At 40.4% G+C, this 22735-nt stretch overlaps 1 protein-coding gene across 5 annotated transcripts in view; it reads right to left on the minus strand.

The window, feature by feature from the left end:
- Positions 1-1342: 1342 nt before the first annotated feature.
- Positions 1343-22735, minus strand: part of SMAD1 (SMAD family member 1) — an 83719-nt gene continuing 62326 nt past the window's right edge. For all 5 annotated transcript variants that reach the window (XM_061384080.1, XM_061384081.1, XM_061384079.1 and 2 more), the window contains 5 exons: positions 21190-21447; positions 18336-18452; positions 12932-13153; positions 6993-7249; positions 1343-2699 (listed from right to left, as the gene is read on the minus strand). In XM_061384080.1, coding sequence (XP_061240064.1) covers positions 2556-2699; positions 6993-7249; positions 12932-13153; positions 18336-18452; positions 21190-21447 — 998 coding nt within the window. In that variant the 3' untranslated portion in view covers positions 1343-2555. The remainder of the gene's footprint in view (positions 2700-6992; positions 7250-12931; positions 13154-18335; positions 18453-21189; positions 21448-22735) is intronic.

Here is a 22735-nt window from a genome sequence, read left to right on the forward strand (position 1 = left end):
GGGCATGGCAACCCACTCCCATATTCTTGTCTGGAGAATCCATGGACAGAGGAGCCTGGCGGGCTATGGTCCATAGGGTCACAAAGAGTCAGACATTGCTGAAGGGACTTAGCACAAATGCATACCAATCACCATCGGGTATCCAGATCACCTGGGCCAGGAATGACTTAGTAGGTAAGGGGGAAAACAGAGTACAGAAAGGATCCAAGCAAACAGTGACCACATACTTGCATGGCAGCTATGTTTCCAAGGTACAGTCACACGTATTTTTCTTCCTAAAGATCCTCTCCTCACCTTTGCAGTGAGGACACAACAACATTATCTCCATTTTACAGATGAGGGCACGGAGGCTCACAGCAACGAAACAACCCAGCAAAGCATGTATGAACGTGTGTCATGACGGAGGTCTTCCATCTGACTCTCTACACTTACACCATGATGTGTTTGGAGACAGAAAGATGCAGCGGAAATTTCTGCTTGGTCATAGTTTGGAGTAAATGAGGCTGATAAATACCCCGGGGAAAGAGGTATACAAATGTACAGGAGAAGCAGTGGGATCTGTTTGGCCAGGGAAGAATCTGAGTCTCCCCACATTTGTGTCCTTCACAACTCAGCATTGGGAGTGGGGTGGGGCCGAGAGAGAGAATGGGATCAGCCCAGTCCCCAGGAGATGGCAGAGGCAATCATTCTGTCCAGTTGCAATTTCAGTTTTCCTTCCTCCTCCCACATCCTTTCATAGTCACCCTTGCATCCTCATCTGAAATTTAGTAATTGGGACTTCTGGTTGACTGAGAAGTACCCACTAATAACAGCTGCTGCTGAAATTCCTCACATAAAAAAAATGCTGTGCATTTAGATCCGCAATTCCAAGTTGAGCAAGTCTGTTTTTTTCTTCACATTTAAAGTTCCTTTATATCCTTTCTTTTCTGATTTAAAGTGACTCTGCTCTTTTTGGGCTTCCCAAGTGGCACAATGGTTAAGATTCTGCCTGCCAACGCAGGAGACCTAGGAGACTGGGGTTCCATCCCTGGGTTGGGAAGATCCCCTGGAGGAGGAAATGGCAACCCACTCCAGTATGCTCGCCTGGAGAATCCCATGGACAGAGGAGCCTGGCGGGCTACAGTCCATGGGGTTGCAGAGAGTCAGACATGATTTAGTGACTGAGCAGACATGCACTGCTCTTTTCATGATTAAGTCTCCCTGCCTCTGCAATTTAGTTTTTTAGTCATTTAGTTATGTTTGGCAAAGAATATTTGAGAAAAATCTCGCAAGAGAGTAGTGAATTTTATGAATCCTAAAATCTTATGTGTGAAGAAAGGAAACAACAAATTTTTAATCAAAGTAAGCAATAATGACATGTTTATTTAAAATTTCCAGTAGAGAAAACCCACTAGTTTTGGAATAAAAGTACTCAATGTATGAGAGCGTAAGTGAATATAAAAGATTAGCAGAAGAAAAATAAAACCAAACATAGTACAAAAAAATTTTTTTCAAAGTTTGAAATTGGTTTAAACAGGGATGTTCTTTAAATCCTCCAAATATTTAACAGTTACTAGGTTTGGCAAATAATTCACTTGAAAATTAAAGCCTATTTCTGTACTGTAAACTCCATAAAAACTCCTTATTAAATTCAAGCAACTCCATTCAACTGGTATTGAAATACATAGGCAGTCAATTTCAGAACAGAAGGAATTATTCATTTGCTCTCACAGTTACATGAATTAACCAGCTGCACAACTTTTTTTTTTTTTTTTTGAGAAGATGAGATAGAAGATGCAAAAAAAAAAAGGATAAAATCTCTAAAAAATTGAAACACAGCAAAATTCAGACATTAGTTTGTTTCTTTAAAGCAACAAACTGAATTTTTACAGTATATTCTACATTTGCATTTCCCTCTCCCCCCGCCCCTTCAATACTCCTAAAACCCACTAGTCTAATCAATTCTTAACTTTCAAATATTCTGTACATATATATTTAGCAAAGAGCATTATGTCTAACATTATTCTGACAGCATTATGGTCAGCATACGATTTTAGAAAGATTACTATGTATATCACCAAGATTAACCTTTACTTAAAAAACAAACAAAAACCTTTACTAAACGAATAGTTTTAAAACATTATGAAAACCCACGAAGAGAAGACTCCACGCAGGCTCTAAACCTGATAAAAACACACGTCAGAAAGACTATTAATGCTTAACTTCTGCCAAACGATGACCTTAAAGTGCCAAACACAAAAGACTCTCTTAGGATCGTTTTTCCAATAGGTGATTTGTCCCTGGCTTGGCCTTCTCTCCTTTAACTATACACAAAGTCCTGCTAAAAAGTATGCATTTTAGTTGATTTTACAATCCAATGTTACAATGTAAACTAAACAGGTTCTTGATATCAACAGTATGTTTAGCCCGGGTTTTCAATTTCTGAATCCGATAGTTGGTCACAGAGGTCAAGTATTGTCAAGGCTCCTTTGTCAGTTCAGATGGTTGTCTGACTCGTCCATCCTTCAAGTACATGCAAGGCTCAATAGTTCTCCAGAGGCAGAAGCCTGAGGCGTTTAAGACACAGATGAAATAGGGTTATGAGGTGAGCCCATCTGGGTAAGAACTTTATCCAGCCACTGGAGGGGGCCGTGCAGATGGATCTCAATCCAGCAGGGCGTGCTGGTAACATCCTGGCGGTGGTATTCTGCTCCCCAGCCCTGGAAACAATAGTGGGAGTCATTGAACCTGCTTGACTCAGTGGTGCAACTTACGGAGTAAAAACAGCTCACACAACCGGAGGCTCCCATTAAAGATATGGTTCTCTTCACAACACAAATGTGTACACATGATTTCCAGACAATTATAGCTCCCCAAAGACCATATGTGGATTCCAGATTAAGAAGTACTGGTCTCAGGGGACTTCCCTGGTGGTCCAGTGGTTAATACTCCGCATTTCCACGGTGGGGGGCTCGGGCTGGATCCCTGGTTGGGGAACTTATGATCCCGCATATGACCAAAAAAAAAAAAAAAAGAGTACAAGTCTCGGGGAATGAAAATTTTAAGCTACATTATTAAGTGTCCAACTCAATTGTGTCTGACTCTGTGATCCCAAGGACTGCAGCCCGCCAGGCATTTCTGCCCATGGAATCCTCCAGGTAAGAATACTGGAGTGGGTTGCCATTCCCTTCTCCAGGGCATCTTTCCAACCCGGGGATTGAACCCATGTCTCCTGCACTGCAGACAGATTCTCTACAGCCTGAGCCACCACAGAAGCCCAAAGTACATTACAAGGCTGCTGTAATAGCCACTCTGTAGCTCTCATTTTCATTGTCCATTATGTTACTCATACTGTGATGACAGGGATTGTTAAACTCCTATCATCAAGAAAATAAGAAAAAAAGGCATGCAAGACAAACTGACATTCTGTTTCTCCCTATTCAGCCACTGACAGTTCCTCTGCTAACACAGAGCTCCTGACCTTTTGATCTCTAAGCAAATCTGGCAGGAGCACATAAGTATCCAAAAATCTATTAGTAACACATAACCAGTGACTTCGGAGAAGGCAGTGGCACCCCACTCCAGTACTCTTGCCTGGCAAATCCCATGGACAGAGGAGCCTGGTGGGCTGCAGTCCATGGGGTCGCGGAGTCAGACACGACTGAGCGACTTCACTTTCATGCACCGGAGAAGGAAATGGCAGCCCACTCCAGTGTTCTTCCCTGGAGAATCCCAGAGACGGGGGAGCCTGGTGGGCTGCCGTCTGTGGGGTTGCACAGAGTCGGACACGACTGAAGTGACTTAGCAGCAGCAGCAGTAGCAGCCAGTGACTTGGATTATTTGTACAAAAGGGTAGCTTGCCAGAGACCTTCAGGATTACTGAATTAGGACATGAAAGTTGACAGAAGTCTCTATGAAAAAGAGAAAAATAATTTTGCTATTGCAAACATCAAATCCTTACAGGTGTGGTGGATGAGGGCATATGAGATACTGATAAACCCTTGTTTCCTGAGAGATGTCAGAGAAGGCTGGGTTCTCTTTATCTATCTCAGAAATTTCAAGCAATATATCTGAATATCAGAACTTTCAGAAGAAACTGGAAATATATGAACCGCATAGATATAAACATCCATGCATCTGTAAACATATCAACATACTGCTAACTTTAATGAAAAGGTTAAGTCCATGTTTCCTGCACTAGACAGTAAGTTCTTTGAAGGTAGAGACCAGATCTCACTTATTTTTCTTCTCAAACATCTAGCAGAGTGATCGGCACAAAGCAGAAGCTTTAGAGATGCTTGTTGAGATGAAATGACTTAGAATTTTCACATATGGGGAGTTTACTGTGCAAATAATTTATAAAATACACGCTTAAAGGCCAAAATTGATCATCTTCACAAAATAGTACAAAATTGGCTCTTAACATTATTAAAATAGTTTCTATCCTTTCTCTAAGATGCTGAGGGAAGAGTATGTAGTGCTTATGCTAATAAAGAACAAGGCTGTACAGTGATCACATTTTTTGTTGCTAATGTAGTAAGTAGCTGCCCTTTATCGTGTCAGCAAGAGGTTAAAATGTTTAACTCTCCAAATCCAGCTTCTCAGCCTTGTCCTTTATAGCTTGTATAATCCTTCATTCCAGTACTTATCAATTTATATTATAATTAAACATAGACTAAGCCATCAGAATCTTGAAGCTAGAGACTTTAGGTGTTTTATTATCTTTGTATTGCTATTTTGGAATGGTGCTAAAAAATGTTTGCTGAATGAATGAAATGCTAATCTATTTTTAATGCATATCTTTGATTATAAACACTCTTTATTAGTGTAAAGGTGGTTTTCACTTGTGTAAAAGTAAATAATTAAAAATCTGTAAAAGTAAAATTATTAAAATTGATTGGGTAATCAATAAGAGATAAGTTTGAGAAGAAAGCCAATTGGAGCATTACAGTCGTAAATTCTCTTAGAGTGGTCCTTTGATAGTAATAATGGACTCATCGAAGGACCCCAGTTCCCTAACTACAGCCACCCATTTTAAAGAGAATGAACACGGGGGGTCAGGAAGGAATCTCTGGGCCTTAATCACATGACAGAGTAAGAACATGGATCTTCATGTTTTATTATATTTCCTCCCTATCAACAAAAACAATAAACACAATGCTGGCAAGTGATCATCCTAATTTTAAATTCACTTTAGTCAAAATGCTAAGTCAGAAATCAGGGACATCCCTGTTGGGCCCTGATGCTGGGAAAGACTGAAGGCAGGAGGAGAAGGGGATGACAGAGGATGAGATGGTTGGATGGCATCACCGACTCAATGGACTTGAGTGTGAGCAAACTCCAGGAGACGGAGGACAGGGAAGCCTGCCGAGGTGCAGTCCAAGGGGCTGAAAAACGTCGGACACAACTTAGTGACTGAAGAACTACAACTGGTGGTCCAGTGGTTAAGACTTCGCCTTCCGATGCAGGGGCTATGGGTTCGATCCCCAGTCAGGGAGCCAAGATCCCACATGACTTGTGACCCAAAAAACCAAATGATAAAACAGAAGTAATACTAACAAATTCAATACAGATGTTTAAAATGGTTCAATAAAAAAAAAAAAAAAAAAACTTTAAAAAGTTAAAAAAAAATTTAAACCATGCATATTAATAATGGATGAGAAAGCTCTTTGTGGTCTCATAGGTATACAGCATATAGGAAAACCTCTCTAAAAGGTAGAAAATCTCCTTTAATATTTGAAAGGTACCAGACTTGGCTATAAGAAACTGCTGAATTATGTTTCAAGAAAACAAACACTAAGACAACACAGTGAAACTCTCCTAACATGACTCAGAGAAGTAGGGAAAAAATGATTTTCAGGGAAAGTTATCTTTGATGTAAAGGATGATTAACAAAGTAAGGTTCTGAAATTATCCTCTGTAATAAATTCATCACAGAACAGGTCTAACAACAAGTTCAGTGAGCTTCTGAGGAGAGGACATGAAAGGTGATTGCCTCGCCCAAATATATAATTAGTTTTGCTACTCAGGGTAACAGAGGAGGAAAGTCTATGTTTGAGAATTCAGAGACAAGTCAGCCACAGTAAGTTGTTGCTGGTGGTGGTTTAGCTGCCAAGCTGTGTCCGACTCTCCTGTGACTCCATGGACTGAAGCCTGGCAGGCTCCTCCGTCCGTGGGATTTTCCAAGCAAGAACACTGGGGTGGGTTGTCATTTCCCTCTCCAGGGGATCTTCCTGACCCAGGGACCGAACCTACGTCTCCTGTGTTGCACATGGATTCTTTACTGAGCCACCTACTGACTTATAAATTTAATCGTATACTTGAACTATTTTTTATACTTTGATGGCATCTTAAAATTTTTACTTCTCAGTGGCAGAAGAAGAGGCAGCAAAGAGGTCACTTCTAGTGAACAATGTCTGTAACCTTAACCCTCCTCAAACCTAACAGCACAATCTTAGTGCTAAGGCAAGGGCCTTATTAAACTCTTGAATTATAACAAAATCACAAGCTTTGCTGGAACCACTAAAAAATATCCTGGACCAATCAAAAATAAATCCTAGTGTGGCAAACTTTCACTTTCAAAAAAACCTTTGACTCTACAAAAAAAATCACTTGCTTACTGTTGAAACCAAAGTACCAAGTGTTTATCATCACAAAAATACTAACAAATATAGAATTAAAAAAAAGAGGGTTGTGTTTACAGGATTGATCTCATAAGACAACCATGCATTTAGAGTATATATGTTATATATATATAACATATTCTAATAATATTACAATAGATAAAATAGCACTATTCAAATAAGGAAAAGTTTTTAAAAACCTGCTATTATTAACATTTAACACAAACACTCCTACATTCCAATGATATTTTCCCAATAGTTAACCTCTTATTAAAGGTTAAAATGGCTAGATAATAAGTTGGTGTCTACAGACATATATCAAGAGGATACAGATCTACATATAAAGCAGAAGTGCATTAAACCCTGACCAGAGGAACCAGAACCACTTACCTTCACAAAGCTCATGCGAATAGTGCACATTTTTGTGAGCTCATAGACCGTCTCGAAGCCGTGGTTCACAGACTGTGCCAGTAACTGAGCAAACTCTTGGTTATTAAAAATTTTCAAACTACACCCACTCGGGATCTTGCAGACGGTAGTGGGATGAAATCCGTGATGGTAGTTGCAGTTCCGACTTTGCACAAAAATACTACTGTCACTGAGGCACTCGGCATATACCTCGCCTCCGACATAATACAGATGAACTCCTGCAGGAAGACAAGCGTAGAGTGTGGTTATTATTGTTTTTCACAGCTGACAAGCATCGCGGTAGCTTCAGAATGTAAATTTACACGGTTATTAGATAAACATTCCCTAAGTCTTACACAATTGATAAAATCTTAGTTAACGATATCAGTTAATATAAAGCCTGTATGCCAACATGCCTGTCTAGACAATTTCGAGAAAATATTTAATAACACAGCAAAGTGTGTTAACTTAAAAATCAGTTAACAGAGGATAGCAATTTCATTTTCAAAAGCATTTAATGCCCTATTTGGCCATGGATTGAGAGCACAGTCTCACTTACAAAATATAGCATAAGAAAGCTGGACTTGATTATGGGATCCTACACATATTCATCACATAAGCTCTCTCGTGTTTATTTTGCAGCTAAGCTGTTCAAAAACTTTTAGGCTAAGGCAAGGGAGGATCAAGGGGAGTAAAAGAACCAGAAAACCACAGGTGGAGGAAGTATTGCTGAGAGCGGAAAGAAGGAAAGGTCCAGGGAAAACAGCCCAGAAAAAATAATTCCGTGTAGAATACGATCTCGCTGAATTATCATCTGCTCCAAACTTCTTCCGGTGAGATCTTGAGTGCCAGGAGTGTAGGAAATTGATCTTATCCAATCCTTAAAAAAAAAATGAAAGGGGGGAAAAAAAACCCCACTCTGACAAAGCCCCATAGCATTCCAGGCCACCCAGCAAACAAGAGTCCCATCCCATGTGGCCTTCAACAATGGACCTTGCAGGTAACTCTGGCAAGACTTAGTCAGTGCTAAAGCTATTGTCTCATCCAAAATACTGTGTGCTGTGTTTATAAGTATACACAATGGCTAAGGTTCCTGTAACAATTAAACCGCCGCTGGAGCAGAAGCCCATTTTTCTGTCTGATGTAGAGAAAACAATTTGAGGGTGTGTGTGTTTGTTTTTTTACTTTTTCCTGATTATAAAAATGAGGAATTTTCATTTTAGAAAATTTAGAAAGTGAAGCAAAATATAAGGAAGCAAAACACATGATCACTCCTTTAGCGGCCCAGAGGTAATAACTATGAATACACATCATTGTGGGTCTTGGGTATCACCAAACTTTCTTTGCAAACATTTAACACATTTCCATGACTGAATGAATACAACAATTTATTTAAAGGATTGTCCCATTACTGGACCATTCTGTCAATGCCAATTTTCTGTTATAACAATGCCATGATCAATGTTGCCGCATAATTCTTGATAATATTCTTAAGAGAGACTCCTGAAAGTTAAGTCATTGGATCGAAGGCTTTTGATTCACTTTGCCAGAGTGCAATTATCAATTTGCAAGTCTCCAGCAGTAGATGTGCGCCTTTCTTATTTCACCCATGCCAGTACTGAATCTGAGTTTCAAACACAACAAAATCCCCTAATTTATAGCTGGAAAACAATATTGTTTTAATTTGCACTGAGTCTCGATAGTGCTCCTCTGCTTACTCACCATCTGTGTTTCTCTTGTGGATTTACTGTTCATATTTCTTACCTATTTATCCCATTGGAGTTCCAGTATTTTAATATTTTTTATGAGCTGCACACATAGGAAAGATATAAATAATTTATTTCCTATTTGTTTCCCTGCTAGTCCTTTGTCTTTTTTGTTCATGCTATTGTTTTTCTTTAACCCACAGAAGTTTGAAATTTCTAAGCAGACAAATCTCTTGTAAACTCTTCTATTGCTTTTTACGCTTAGAAAATCTCTGCCTCTCTGATCAGTTTATTTTCTTCAAACTTTTCAATAGCTTTCCATAAAATAATTCAACTCATTAATCTACCTGCATTTGTGGAATGAGGTCAGGATTTGAACTCTTAGCCTCCCTGCAAAGCTAACTTTGTTATTACAGGACCATTGAAACAGTCTACCAATTTGTTTTGTTTCATTTAACACACATTAAACTTTTATATATAGTCCAGTCTGAATTTATTTTATTCTATTGCTTTGTCTACACATTGATTTAACTGTAGCTTCATAATCTTTTATTAACCCCACCTCAAGATTCTTTTCTTTACTCCTTCATTGAAAAATTTAGCTATTTTCACTAACGTATACCCAGGGATCCAACCCGAGTCTCTGAAATTGCAGGCAGATTCTTTACCATCTGAGTCACCAGGGAAGCCTCTTTAATGCATACTTCCAGATAATATGCAGAATATATATCTTCCAACTTTCAAAAAACATCACACTGTAATTCTGACATGGATTGTTTTAAACTATGAATTAAATTAGGAAAAATTAGAATATCCTTATAATGCTCTCACCATATTAAGTCTTCTCTTTTAGGAACATTGACTGCCATTTATTTATTCAAATTTTCTTTCTCAGTTAAATCTGGTTTTCTTTATATAATTCTCATATATCGCTGGTTCAGGTTATTTATGCATTCTGTTGCTACTGAAAATGTGATTTTTTTTCCTCTCCATTATATTTTTCTAACTAGTTATTGCCAGATTAAAGAGAACTGACATACAATTTCTAAAAATAGATTCTTTAGTAGTTTCTAGATAAACAATCCTATCATTTTACTAGACACAATCACTGTAAGTAATTTTGAATGAGTAAAAATGGAAGGACACTCATAAGTTTTTGGTATGACTGAAAATTAACAAAAATTTCCTGGAAAGTAATTTGGCAAAATACATGAAGAATTTTTGGCCTTCTAATTTCACTTCAAGAGCCGATCCCAAGAATATTATCATTTAATATCAATTAATCATTTCATCTACAAATGTGATAATTTTGGCTTATTTCCATTATTTATAAATCTTCATTTGAGTGCTTCTAGTCAAGGCATCTGGAACAATTTTAGCAGCATCCCCAGAATCCATGTTTTCTTCCGAATTGTCATTAGCAATGTTCCAGAGTACAATGGCTTTTTACTACTGTGCAGTAATGGTCAACTTTAGAACAGAATTAAAAATATGTTCCTCTGTCCCAAATGTATGCAAAACTGTGTTTATATATAGTTCCAGGGGTTTACAGACCACAGGAAGGTATCTATATGCTATGAACCTAAGTTCTGGCATTCTATCATTAAATGTGTAGTTTAGATTTTTTTTTTTTTTTGCCTTAACCATACTAAGAAACTATCTATCAATTCCTGCTTTATGAGGAGTTATTCTTGTTTCCAGGATTAAATGCTCAACTGCATCTCCAATGTCTTTTAAGGATCTATTAAATAACCTTTTAATTTGGTTTAAATTTCACAAGAGGTCATTTAAAAAGTTTTTACTCTGGAAATAATTTCAAACATATAGGCACAGAACAAACAACAAAGAAAAGCAGAACAAAGAACACCCATAGAACCATTATCCAGATTCATCTGTTGTGACAATTTGCTCCATATGTTCACCATGGGTACCGCCCTCCGTCTATTCTTCCACACACACCCTCATACACACACATGTGTATATATTCTGACACAGGACTCTCAGATGGATAGATAGCTCTCTCTATTGATCTATAAATATAAAAGACATATATAATTTCTTCTTGAAACATTTCACGATGGCCCTTTACCCCTAAATACTTAAGTGTGTATTTCCTAAAATCAGGAGTTTTCTCTTACAAGCCACAGTACAGTTAGCAATGCCAGTGCACTTATCATCGATACACCACGTCTATCCTTTCTACCACTCAAATTCTAACTTTGTCTGCTAACCCCAATAATAATCTTTGTAGTATTTTTTTTTCCCTGTCTGGTACAGGATCATGTCCAGGGTCAGATTACTACAGAGCTGTGGTATCTCATTAGCCTCTTTTAGTTTGGAATATTTTCACATTTTTGTCTTTTGACATTGATATTTTGGAAGAATACAGTCCCTCCTCACCCTTTTTAATAGAATGTGCCTCATCTGTGGTTTGTCTGAAGGTACCCTGTGATTAGATTCAGATTTGCATTCTCAACGGGGATTCTCTGTAGGTGCTGTTACCTCCTCATCACGGTACCACAGCTGCAGACATATGATAGCCACCTGTCTCTCACTGGTGATGGTCATTTTGATCACCTAGTCAAGTTGTTCTCCAATTTCTCCAGGATACAATAACTGATTTTTACTCTCCCTTGTAAGTAACAGGCAGTCTGTGAGGAGACACTTAAAACTCATATAAATAGCCCGATTCTCACTAAAAAATTCTCTCTATACTTATCATCCATTGATGATTCTTGCCTGATGGGCTGCAAAATGGAGACTTTCCACCAACTCACACTATATTTAGCCATCAGCCTTCGCCATTCATTTACTTATCTATTATCGGTATGGACTTATGAATTACTATTGTTCTCCAGTGGTTTAAAACTCATCACTGTATTTAATTATTTCAGTGTTTCAATTATCCAAGCTGGCAGTGGAAATCACTCCAAGTTGGCTCCTGTGACATGCCTCCATCATGCGTACGTATTTCTTTACTTTCAGACGTAACAAAACATTCTACGCTCATCTTGTGCCCACCTGTTCCAGCCTTGAAGTCAGCCCTTTCTCCAAAGTCTGGGTTCCTCTCTAGCAGCATGGCGTCAAGAAATGATGATCTGATCACTGTATGTGCTTACTACTGCTGGGTATCTTTGCCTCTTGACCCTTTCAGCATATGAATCGAAAACTATATGCATACAGATCGAACCCAATAGATGAATCAGAAACTATATGCACGCAGAAACACATCTATTGGATTGGTCCAAAAGTTCGTTCGGCTTTTTCTGTAACATGGAAAAAAATCCGCACTTTTAGGCCAACCCAATACATAGGCCTTCATACACACACATATACCGGAGACCACAAACATGCATGCACACACACACATACACACTACTAAAATCATAACTTCACACTAAAACTTCCACAGGGTTTATTGTTACCCTCCTCCACACCTGTATGTCTCTTATACTACAGTGAAAACCCAGGTTCCCCACAGCATCCACATTTAGTCATTTGCTTAATTTTACAATATGAATACATCTTAAAGTTTCATAACTGTTTCCTTCATTCTGCCACTAAATAATCAAGAGCACTCAAAAGGGTTCAGGATATGTTTGTTGGCACTCTCCCTTACCTGGTCCAGGCCAAGGATATGCAAATGCCATGTTAGTCGCTCAGTTGTGTCCGACTCTTTGCGACCCCATGGACTGCAACTCACCAGGCTCTTTTGTCCATGGGATTTCCCAGGCAAGAATACTGGAGAGGGCTGCCATTTCCTACTCCAGGGGATCTTCCCAACCCTGGGATTGAACCCAGGTCTCCTGAATTACTACTATATTCATAAGTTATCTTGAAGTTTTTTTCCCACTGAGTTAATGTATTCCACTTGAAATACATTAGCGTTTACTTCTTCGCATTTGCTTTTAGTTTTAGGTTGTAAAGAATTTTTAACAGCTATTTCATTCTGCAGCAAAACATATGATAGAATAGTATCCCCAAATAGCAAATCACAATTTCAACTAATTAAATAATAATTATGAGTCCGTAGACCACAAAAATCACTGACTGGGAAATGAAGAACTTCCTGATGACACAAATTGAAAAAAGTATTTACAAACTGAAGCAGGCGTATATTATCTGGCGTTGGCTCCAGAATGACTGCCGGTCAGTTCTGGGGGAAGTAGAACGCGACAGACAGACCGTTCAAGAGAAGCTCCAGCGAAGGCTCACCTTTCCCGATGTGCCGCCTCGTGTTTTCGATGGTGGAATTCCGGTTAACATTGGAGAGCAGCCCGAGGCAGAAGCGGTTCTTGTTGTTGGAAGGATCGGTGAAACCATCCACCAACACGCTCGTGGAGGAGGCATGGAACGCTTCGCCCACACGATTGTTGAGCTCATAGTAGACAATAGAGCACCAGTGTTTCGGCTCCTCATAGGCAACCGCCTGAACATCTGTAAGAAAGGAAAGCTTAGAGTCACCCATGGGGAGTGCCCCGGGCGTTCGAAAACTGAGACTGCGGCGTAAAGTTGGCGCAGGGTCATGGAATGAAGATGTGACACAGCCACCACTATTATCAGGTACAGAGTTTATCTCTGATCTCGGGAGCAGGGACTCCTTGCTAAGTGGGGCATTCACCTTCCATTGGAAGATAATTTTCTCTGATGGCTATCGGATCAACAAGACGGCAGCTAAGCACGCCAGCAGTATGTGCTGGACACTCCCAGGACACTGCTGGCTCTATAATTTGCCAAAATGGAAATGACCCCACCACTGACCCTGGCTCACCATCTAAAGAAAGGCAACAAGTGGCAAGTGAAAAAAACAAGTGGGGAGAGAACAATAGAGGACAGGAAATATGCCAGAGGTGCTGGCACAAAAAAGGAATGACTCTGGACAATGCCTCAGTATGCCGATGCTTTTCCAAAGCAATGAAAAATCAGTTTCTAATTATTGATAAAAAGTTACTTGACTTCACGTTGCCAGTAACTCTCACAGCCTTGCTCCAGTCCTCAAACTCAGGAAGAAATCCTGCCAGCTGGCCATTCTTCCTGGATGAATCATATCTCTCTCACCCAGATTTCATGCTAACTTCCTTATATTTGCTTTAAGTCATGCAGAGCAGGTGTGTTTTGTCTCTCCATTCCCAGAATGGGCCAACAATGGAAATTACCCAACTTTACTGACAGGATGCAGCTTGTTAAGTCAAATCTCTTAAGACTAACAAATCTCCAAACAGAACATGCTTCTAAACATTTGCAACTAAAAGGTTCTAAAGATAAGTTCCTTCTGCAGTAAAACCTCTTATATCACTGCTTTTAGAGATTCCAGGAATACAAACCATATATTTCCACTGTGCCAATATGTAATGATCTGAAGTTTTTATGAAGCCTGGAGTATACAATCACTTAAAAAAAAAAGAAAGAAAATCCATGTTGGAAGCATGAACTCTGTTAAAGGAGAACGACCTCTGTGTTCTGAACATCAACCTCCATGAATATTAAAACACCCTTTACTTTAGAATACGGTAAAGAAATTAAGAAAAATAATCATTAAAAAATCCATCCATACATTCGCTGCTTTATACACTTAAGCAGGTGAGTTGAAAACAAACACCATCTTCCATGATTGCTAAGTGTCATCCCATGTCAATCAGCTATCATGTCAATCAGCAAGGTTCTTTCAGATTTACAGGGGCCAAATCTTAAAGAAGGCTGCAACGTCATTAAGAGAAGGCTTTAATCAGCTACCAGGATCATTCAAAGTACTATTCATCTAGCTTGGAGACTGACAATTTTTTTCTGTAAGAGGCCAGTAAGGTCTTAGAGGCCACACAATCTCTATGGCCGCTATTCAACTGTGCCCTAGCTGTGCAAAAACATCCACAGATAATATGTAATGAATAAACATGGCTACGTCCCAATAAAGCTTTATTTATAAAATAGGCAGCAGGCTGACGTGGCCTGTGGGCTGCAGTGTGCTGACCCCCTGCTCCAGGAAAACCACCAAGGTTCAACAAAGCCAGCAGTCCTTAGAAAAACATTAATGGTAAACTTACTTTCTAATGGGGAAGCAATTTTTAGCCATTTAAAGGAAAAATGTGAAAGCCAATTAAAGGTCTGTTTTCTGAAATCAGACACTTTGGCTTAACAACCATGGCTGCTAGTCCACATGCTTGTAACCGTTTCAGGCTATGCCCATTCCCTTCTGTTCCCCAAATACACATTCCAAAGGTGTGTGAGATAGGAGTTATTTTCCCCAACCAGAATCTTGGTCAGCTCATATGTTTGAGAGGATGCTTTACAGATTATCAAAATCCAGAGTCAGTAAAAAAACACATAGCCAATAAAAAAGATATAAGAAATGTTTACACATTAAAAAGGTGTAACTTCCAATTTATTTAACTTCCAGTGAACATTGAAGTAAAGTTCTCTGAGTTCATCATCAACTGCGAAAACCTTAAAAAAATATCAGCGACTTCTGACAAAGTCTGAGGTTATTTCCAGTCCTTTACTTTAAAAAGTGCTAATTCTCACTGGTCAAAGCAAACACCCTCTTCCAACAACACAAGAGAAGACTCTACACATGGACATCACCAGATGGTCAACACCAAAATCAGATTTATTGTATTCTTTGCAGCCAAAGATGGAGAAGCTCTATACAGTCAGCAAAAACAAGACCGGGAGCTCACTGTGGCTCAGATCATGAACACCTTATTGCCAAACTCAGACTTAAATTGAAGAAAGTAGGGAAAACCACTAGACCATTCACATATGACCTAAATCAAATTCCTTATGATTATACAGTGGAAGTGAGAAACAGATTTAAGGGACTAGATCTGATAGACAGAGTGCCTGATCAACTATGGACAGAGGTTTGTGACACTGTACAGGAGACAGGGATCAAGACCATCCCCATGGAAAAGAAATGCAAAAAAAGCAAAATGGCTGTCTGGGGAGGCCTTATAAATAGCTGTGAAAAGAAGAGAAGCAAAAAGCAAAGGAGAAAAGGAAAGATATAAGCATCTGAATGCAGAGTTCCAAAGAATAGCAAGGAGAGATAAGAAAGCCTTCCTCAGTGATCAATGCAAAGAAATAGAGGAAAACAACAGAAGGGGAAAGACTAGAGATCTCTTCAAGAAAATTAGAGATACCAAGGGAACATTTCATGCAAAGATGGGCTCGATAAAGGACAGAAATGGTATGGACCTAACAGAAGCAGAAGATATTAAGAAGAGGTGGCAAGAATACACAGAAGAACTGTACAAAAAAGATCTTCACAACGCAGATAATCACGATGGTGTGATCCTCACCTACAGCCAGACATTCTGGAATGTGAAGTTAAGTGGGCCTTAGAAAGCATCACTATGAGCAAATCTAGTGGAGGTGATGGAATTCCAGTTGAGCTATTTCAAATCCTGAAAGATGATGCTGTGAAAGTGCTGCACTCAATATGCCAGCAAATTTGGAAACTCAGCAGTGGCCACAGGACTGGAAAAGGTCAGTTTTCATTCCAATCCCAAAGAAAGGCAATGCTCAAACTACCACACAATTGCACTCATCTCACACACTAGTAAAGTAATGCTCAAAATTCTCCAAGCCAGGCTTCAGCAATATGTGAACTGTGAACTTCCAGATGTTCAAGCTGGTTTTAGAAAAGGCAGAGGAACTGGAGATCAAATTGCCAACATGCGCTGGATCATGGAAAAAGCAAGAGAGTTCCAGAAAAGCACCTATTTCTGCTTTATTGACTATGCCAAAGCCTTTGACTGTGTGGATCACAATAAACTGTGGAAAATTCTTCAAGAGATGGGAATACCAGACCACCTGACCTGCCTCTTGAGAAACCTGTATGTAGGTCAGGAGCAACAGTTAGAACTGGACATGGAACAACAGACTGGTTCCAAATAGGAAAAGGAGTATGTCAAGGCTGTATACTGTCACCCTGCTTATTTAACTTATATGCAGAGTACATCATGAGAAACGCTAGGCTGGAAGAAGCACAAGCTGGAATCAAGATTACTGGGAGAAACATCAATAACCTCAGATATGCAGATGACACCACCCTTATGGCAGAAAGTGAAAAGGAACTCAAAAGCCTCTTGATGAAAGTCAAAGAGGAGAGTGAAAAAGTTGGCTTAAAACTCAACATTCAGAAAATGAAGATCATGGCATCTGGTCCCATCACTTCATGGGAAGTAGATGGGGAAACAGTGGAAACAGTGTCAGACTTTATTTTTTGGGGGTCCAAAATCACTGCAGATGGTGACTGCAGCCATGAAATTAAAAGACACTTACTCCTTGGAAGAAAAGTTATGACCAGCCTAGATAGCACATTCAAAAGCAGAGACATTACTTTGCCAACAAAGGTCCGTCTAGTCAAGGCTATGGTTTTTCCAGTGGTCATGTATGGATGTGAGAGTTGGACTGTGAAGAAAGCCAAGCGCCAAAGAATTGATGCTTTTGAACTGTGGTGTTGGAGAAGACTCTTGAGAGTCCCTTGGACTGCAAGGAGACCCAACCAGTCCATTCTAATGGACATCAGTCCTGGGTGTTCGTTGGAAGGACTGATGCTAAAGCTGAAACTCCAATACTTTGGCCACCTTATGTGAAGGGTTGACTCACTAGAAAAGACCCTGATGCTGGGAGGGACTGGGGGCAGGAGGAGAAGGGGACAACAGAGGATGAGATGGCTGGATGGGATCAACAACTCGATGCACATGGGTTTGAGTGAACTCCGGGAGTTGGTGATGGACAGGGAGGCCTGGCGTGCTGCGATTCATGGTGTTGCAGAGTCGGACATGACTGAGCGACTGAACTGAACTGAACTGAAAGAATGAAATAACACATACCTAGTAATGAACTTGTATTTTAACTTCAATTTGCGTTGTTGTTTTTTAGTCACAAAGTCATGTCAGACTCTGTGACACCACGGACTGTAGCCAGCCAGGCTCCTCTGTCCATGGAATTCTCCAGGCAAGAATACTGGAGTGGGTTGCCATTTCCTACTCGAGGGGATCTTCCCAACCCAGGTAACTGAACCCGTGTCTCCTCCATCGTAGGCAGATTCTTTACCACTGTGCCACCTGTGAAGTCCTTCCACTTGCCTTAATTGAAGCATGCGCGCAGGGGACAAATGCTGTTAGTTTGGTTCCGCTGCCACTATTCTAGATGAGGGCCAGAAGGAAGACGAGGCTTATGAATATTTATCCTGACAACAAAAGAAGCCTTTGGAAAGCCTTGTTATATGATCTTTTCATTTTGGAAATCACCAGTGAAAACTCTACTTCAATTTTATACTCACTTTTTTCCCCCCTCAACATCCTTTGTCTTTCACTTAAAGATATTCTTTTATCACCAATTTGGAAGTATTAAGTACTAAGGCTCTAAACAGATGGCTGCACAATTATATTTAGACTTTCATTAGCTAAATCAGTGTGTCTGTTCTTCATATAAAAGGCTTATTTCTAATCCAAGGAATTCTTTCTACTGAAATTCTCTTATAAGTGCTCCTTATATATTTTATAGCTTCAAATAGCTATCTTTTTCAAGACTAATAAAAAATTTGTGAGAGAAAGCAACATTTGGACAGAGAACTTCAGACTCTAAAAAGAGAAGAAGCAGCAGTTCATTCTACCTCCTCTGTTGATTTCTGAAGGCAGAGAAGGTGCCATCATATTTGTGTCCATGGGTTGAGAGCCATCCTGGGTCATGGGGTCTTCAGGGGGCAGGTAAGCAGGTGGGGGTGTATCTGCTACAAAATTAAAAAAAAAAAAAAAAAAGATTTGTTTATCCTTAGTAAACACACAAGCACACAAGCTTGAAACATATATTCTCTTCCATGCTGAAATTCTTAAGAGATTGAGTGGCCACTTCACTGTCCCCATCTGAAGACTAGATGATACTGAACACTGGGCTTGGGGTATGCTTTGTGAAGATGGCTACCATCTCATATTCTTCTATGACTGCAGTGAAAACTCAGTGGGAGGAAAGCATCGTATACCAGTTCTGGAAGCTGTCTGCCTACCCAGGATCACTCCTTTTTACAACAATCAGAGGAGTATTTAAATGTGCTTGCACACGACCCACCTTCAAAGGACCTCTGCATTTTGTCATTTCCCTGGTGGATGGAAAACTTTTGAAAGCTACAAGGACTTCTTCAGAAAAGGAGCTTCAGGGTCTCGTGCATTAAATCTATGGGCTCTTAGGAATTTACCAACTGAGTTTCAAGACAGCCAACTTACTGACTCAAACTCTGAATTTCCCGTGACTTCAAGAAGTCCGCTAGGACCACCTAACTTCCTATCCACTCAAATAGTCTCTAGCAACAGAATTAGAGGAAATAAATCAGTTTGTCACAACTATCTTCTATTTCAGAATTTTTGTATACATTTCTTCTGGAAAAGTTCACAATCAACTGGCAAATACGATGCAAACATCATGATTTTTGAAACAACACTAACACAAGTCTTGTGCTTTTGCATTTTTCACTTTTAATTTTTTTTGACGTGGACCAATTTTTAAGTCCTTACTGAATTTGTTATGACATTGCATCTGTTTTGGTTATTTTGGCCACGAGGCATGTGGGAGCTCAGCGCCCCGACCAGGTATGAAATCTACAGCCCCTGCATTGGAAGGAGTCTTAACCACTGGACCACCAGAGAAGTCCCAGTCTTGTACTTTCTTAAGTAAAATACAGGGTATGGTTTTCACACAAATAATTCTTTGTGATGGAAAAACGAGTTTCTCAAGGGCCACGGCGAGCCCATGGTACCATCTGGCACATATGACAGAGCAGGAAACACAGCTTCATCTTAACCAGTAGCCTGGATGACACCACTCGGGGCAACCGTCAAATAGAAAAAGCTAACACGGCTCTTGCAGAGTTTCTCAGTGATTTCCCAGACTGACTCTCCAGCTGAATCACACCCTGGCCACTTCCACCGTCTCCCCAACCCCCCCACCCCCTCGTCCCTCAGCCGCTACCAAGCACAGAGACAGGACCGCAGGGACCTGATCCGGATGCCTTTTCTACTCTTTCTACTGCTTTTTTAAAATTCAGCTTCTTCCTTGCAGCTGTAACACTGCCTCTGTTTTATTTCCAGCCAAAAACGAAGACAAAGAGCCTCCTCTGAGACCAAATCCAATAAATTTCTGCAAGCAGACTGGTGAAAACTTCATCACCCTCCTGTGGCCTCAGCTCCGGTGGGAAGGACCACATACTATGGGTGATGCTCTGCTCTCTCCGTGAGGCCCTCCTCCCACCCCTTCAGCTTTCTCTGCTCCACATTTTCTCTGCTCGGCCTGTGCCTCAATCCCTGACAGCCAGGGACAGTGTAAATTCAAGCAATGATCTTCAGTATTTTCCACTCTTGGGGCTACCCTGAGTCTGCCACTGCTTCAAAGCCACCCAAAACATCTAACTTTGACTCCAACCTGTTCCTCAAACTCAACGGGTCCAGGAGGGGACAGGAAATCACCAGATGATATGAGTTGGATTTTGAAATAATCTGTCTCCCATCCTCCTCATCTTAAACAGTTTCTGATTGAAAAACAAGCCAGTTCAATATAAACAGGCTTAAAATGCAAAAAGCACTAAGGACATAAATAAAAGATAAGAATATCAAGTATGGGCCACTTTTCAATTTTTGAGAAGACACTAGCTCTGCTATCGAATTCAAATTGGCCTCCAAACATTTCAATATGTTAAACATGCTTGCCCACTCATTTTCCCTTCTTGAAATGTTAATAGATGTCAAGTGTATCTTTGCTTAATGTACCCTCTGTGAGGCTGACTGGCTAGGAATCTGGCACTAATCGTTTTTATTGTTCTGAGATGCTGGCTTATTAACCTATAACGCGAAAAATATAATGTCCTAATTAATCACTTAACTGACAGACATTACACCCTCAGAGAAGCCTACAGAAGGATAATGGTCTTTTGTCTTTACTAAGTTAAACAAGCAGATGGTTACCGGTACTTCTGTTGCAAGTCCTTTGTTGTTCAAGTCTATGTTTCTCAGGATTACATCACCACTTAAACGAATTTAATTAAGTGTGTGTGGGGGTGTGTGTGTGTGAGATCCCCCAGGAAATATCTCTTCTGAGGTTGCACTTATGACAGGGTTTTTTTTTTTTTTCCTTGCATGAAAACAGCAAATGTGTGCGGCGTGCTATTTTTTTTCCGCTCGCTTTTATCAAGAGCAAAGGCTGGAACGACCATGCCACTCCCAGAAGGATGCAGCTGTTTCAAAACCTTTCAAAAATCAAACACGAAAACGTATTCAAGCATCTGTGCCGGACAAATAAAACACCGCCTTGCTTGGCTACGAGGTGTCTCCTTCCATTCAAAGTTGTATCCTGAGTTTTAGAGCACAGCACCATGTCCCAGGGCTTGCGAGCTCTCCCCATTCCAGGAAACCCGGCTTCTCCATGGCACTGTGATGACGCGTCTCACTGACCACAGGACATTACTGAATGCAGCAACCTACCTGGCATCTGAAAGGGGCTTCCTGGGTCTGAGCTGGTCGGAGAGTGAGGGTACGTGCTGCTGCTGCTTCCAGGAGAGTTGGGGTAACTGCTGTTGGGAGAATGAGGAAACGGATGGCTGTTGGGCTGCTGGAAAGAATCCGGGAAAGTGGCGTTGAGTGGCATGTGAGGCTCATTTTGCCCTAAGTTGCGGAACTGAGCTAAGAGGCTGTGCTGAGGATTGTATTCGCTGTGTCTTGGAACCAGTACTGGAGGAAGAACTGGAAAAGGGGAAAGGGAAAAAAAAAAGAGGGACCAAAGTGAGAATGATGAAAATCTTTTAATAAGGTCACACTAAAACACAACCAAGTTGAAACATAATCTGTAAGTCACAACAAGTTATTTGAACCTTGTCGTGCTGCCAACTCAAAAGCACTATTCAAATGAAAAGCCATTTCCCACTTGGCAACAAATGCCGTAAAAATGATGATGGTCTGCTCAGAATCATTGACGGGCCAGCCCGAGACCTGCAGCATCAATCAAGTGCCCAGGCAAAGTCTGCAAAACACATTCTTTTACGTGAAAAATGTTAAAGTTCCCTGATTCTTAATTTTCTCACCCACTAAAAACCAAGGTACAACTAAGAACATACATTGCCAATGACAATTCCAATTTACCTCCCTGGCGGAAAAGATTTCACACTTAAGAGTTAATAATATTTATTGAATGCTGTGAATTATCCACCACAAATGTTTTAAAATTCTTTACTGTATTTGTTACAATATTGCTTCTGTTTAATGTTTTGATTTTTTTGGCTGTGAGGCACGTGGGATCTCAGCTCCCTCACCAGGGAGCGATCCCGTGCCCCCTGCATTTGAAGGCAAAATCCCAGCCACTGGACCACCAGGGTGGTCCCTACTCACCACAGATGTTTTAAATGGACACGTTAGCTCACTTTAAACCAAAGCAAGTGTGCTGATAGTAACTAAGGTTGAGAGGATAAATACAGTGAGCAGTATAAAATCCAAACGCCATGAAAATTATTAATTGGATAAAAATGCGATATTTTGTGGGACAGGCTTTATAGCGTGTCCCAGTAGTCACACTTGATGAACACTTTCCTCTAAGGATCTGAGTGCATTTACCACTTCTCAGCAACCCTTATCACCACCTGATAGGCAAAGGAAGCAATACAATCAGCATCTTACCAACTGAACACTCAAAGTACAAAGGTCAAAAAAATGTACGCCCTAGTAGAGAAGGAAATCAAACAAGTCAAATCACTCCCCAAAGCTTCGTGTGTTAGGAACCTAAGGAGTCAATAATTAGCAGGGCTGTTCTCAATCTCCAGAAAACTCCAGAGGCAAAGCAACGACGAGGGCGATGAGAAGGGAAGGGGCGGGCCAGCTACCAGAACCCTAACTGGGTTGTTCCTAAGCTTCTTGCCAGGGTCACCAGATGGCTCCTCCCGAAAAATAAAGGTCCCTGGAATCCCTACTGCTCTTGTGGCCTTGGTTAGAAGGAGAAAAACAGTCCATTTGGTAAACTGCATGAGAGGAGAAAGGAGGA

Source organism: Bos javanicus, chromosome 17 (assembly GCF_032452875.1).
Source record: "Bos javanicus breed banteng chromosome 17, ARS-OSU_banteng_1.0, whole genome shotgun sequence".
NCBI lineage: Eukaryota > Metazoa > Chordata > Mammalia > Artiodactyla > Bovidae > Bos > Bos javanicus.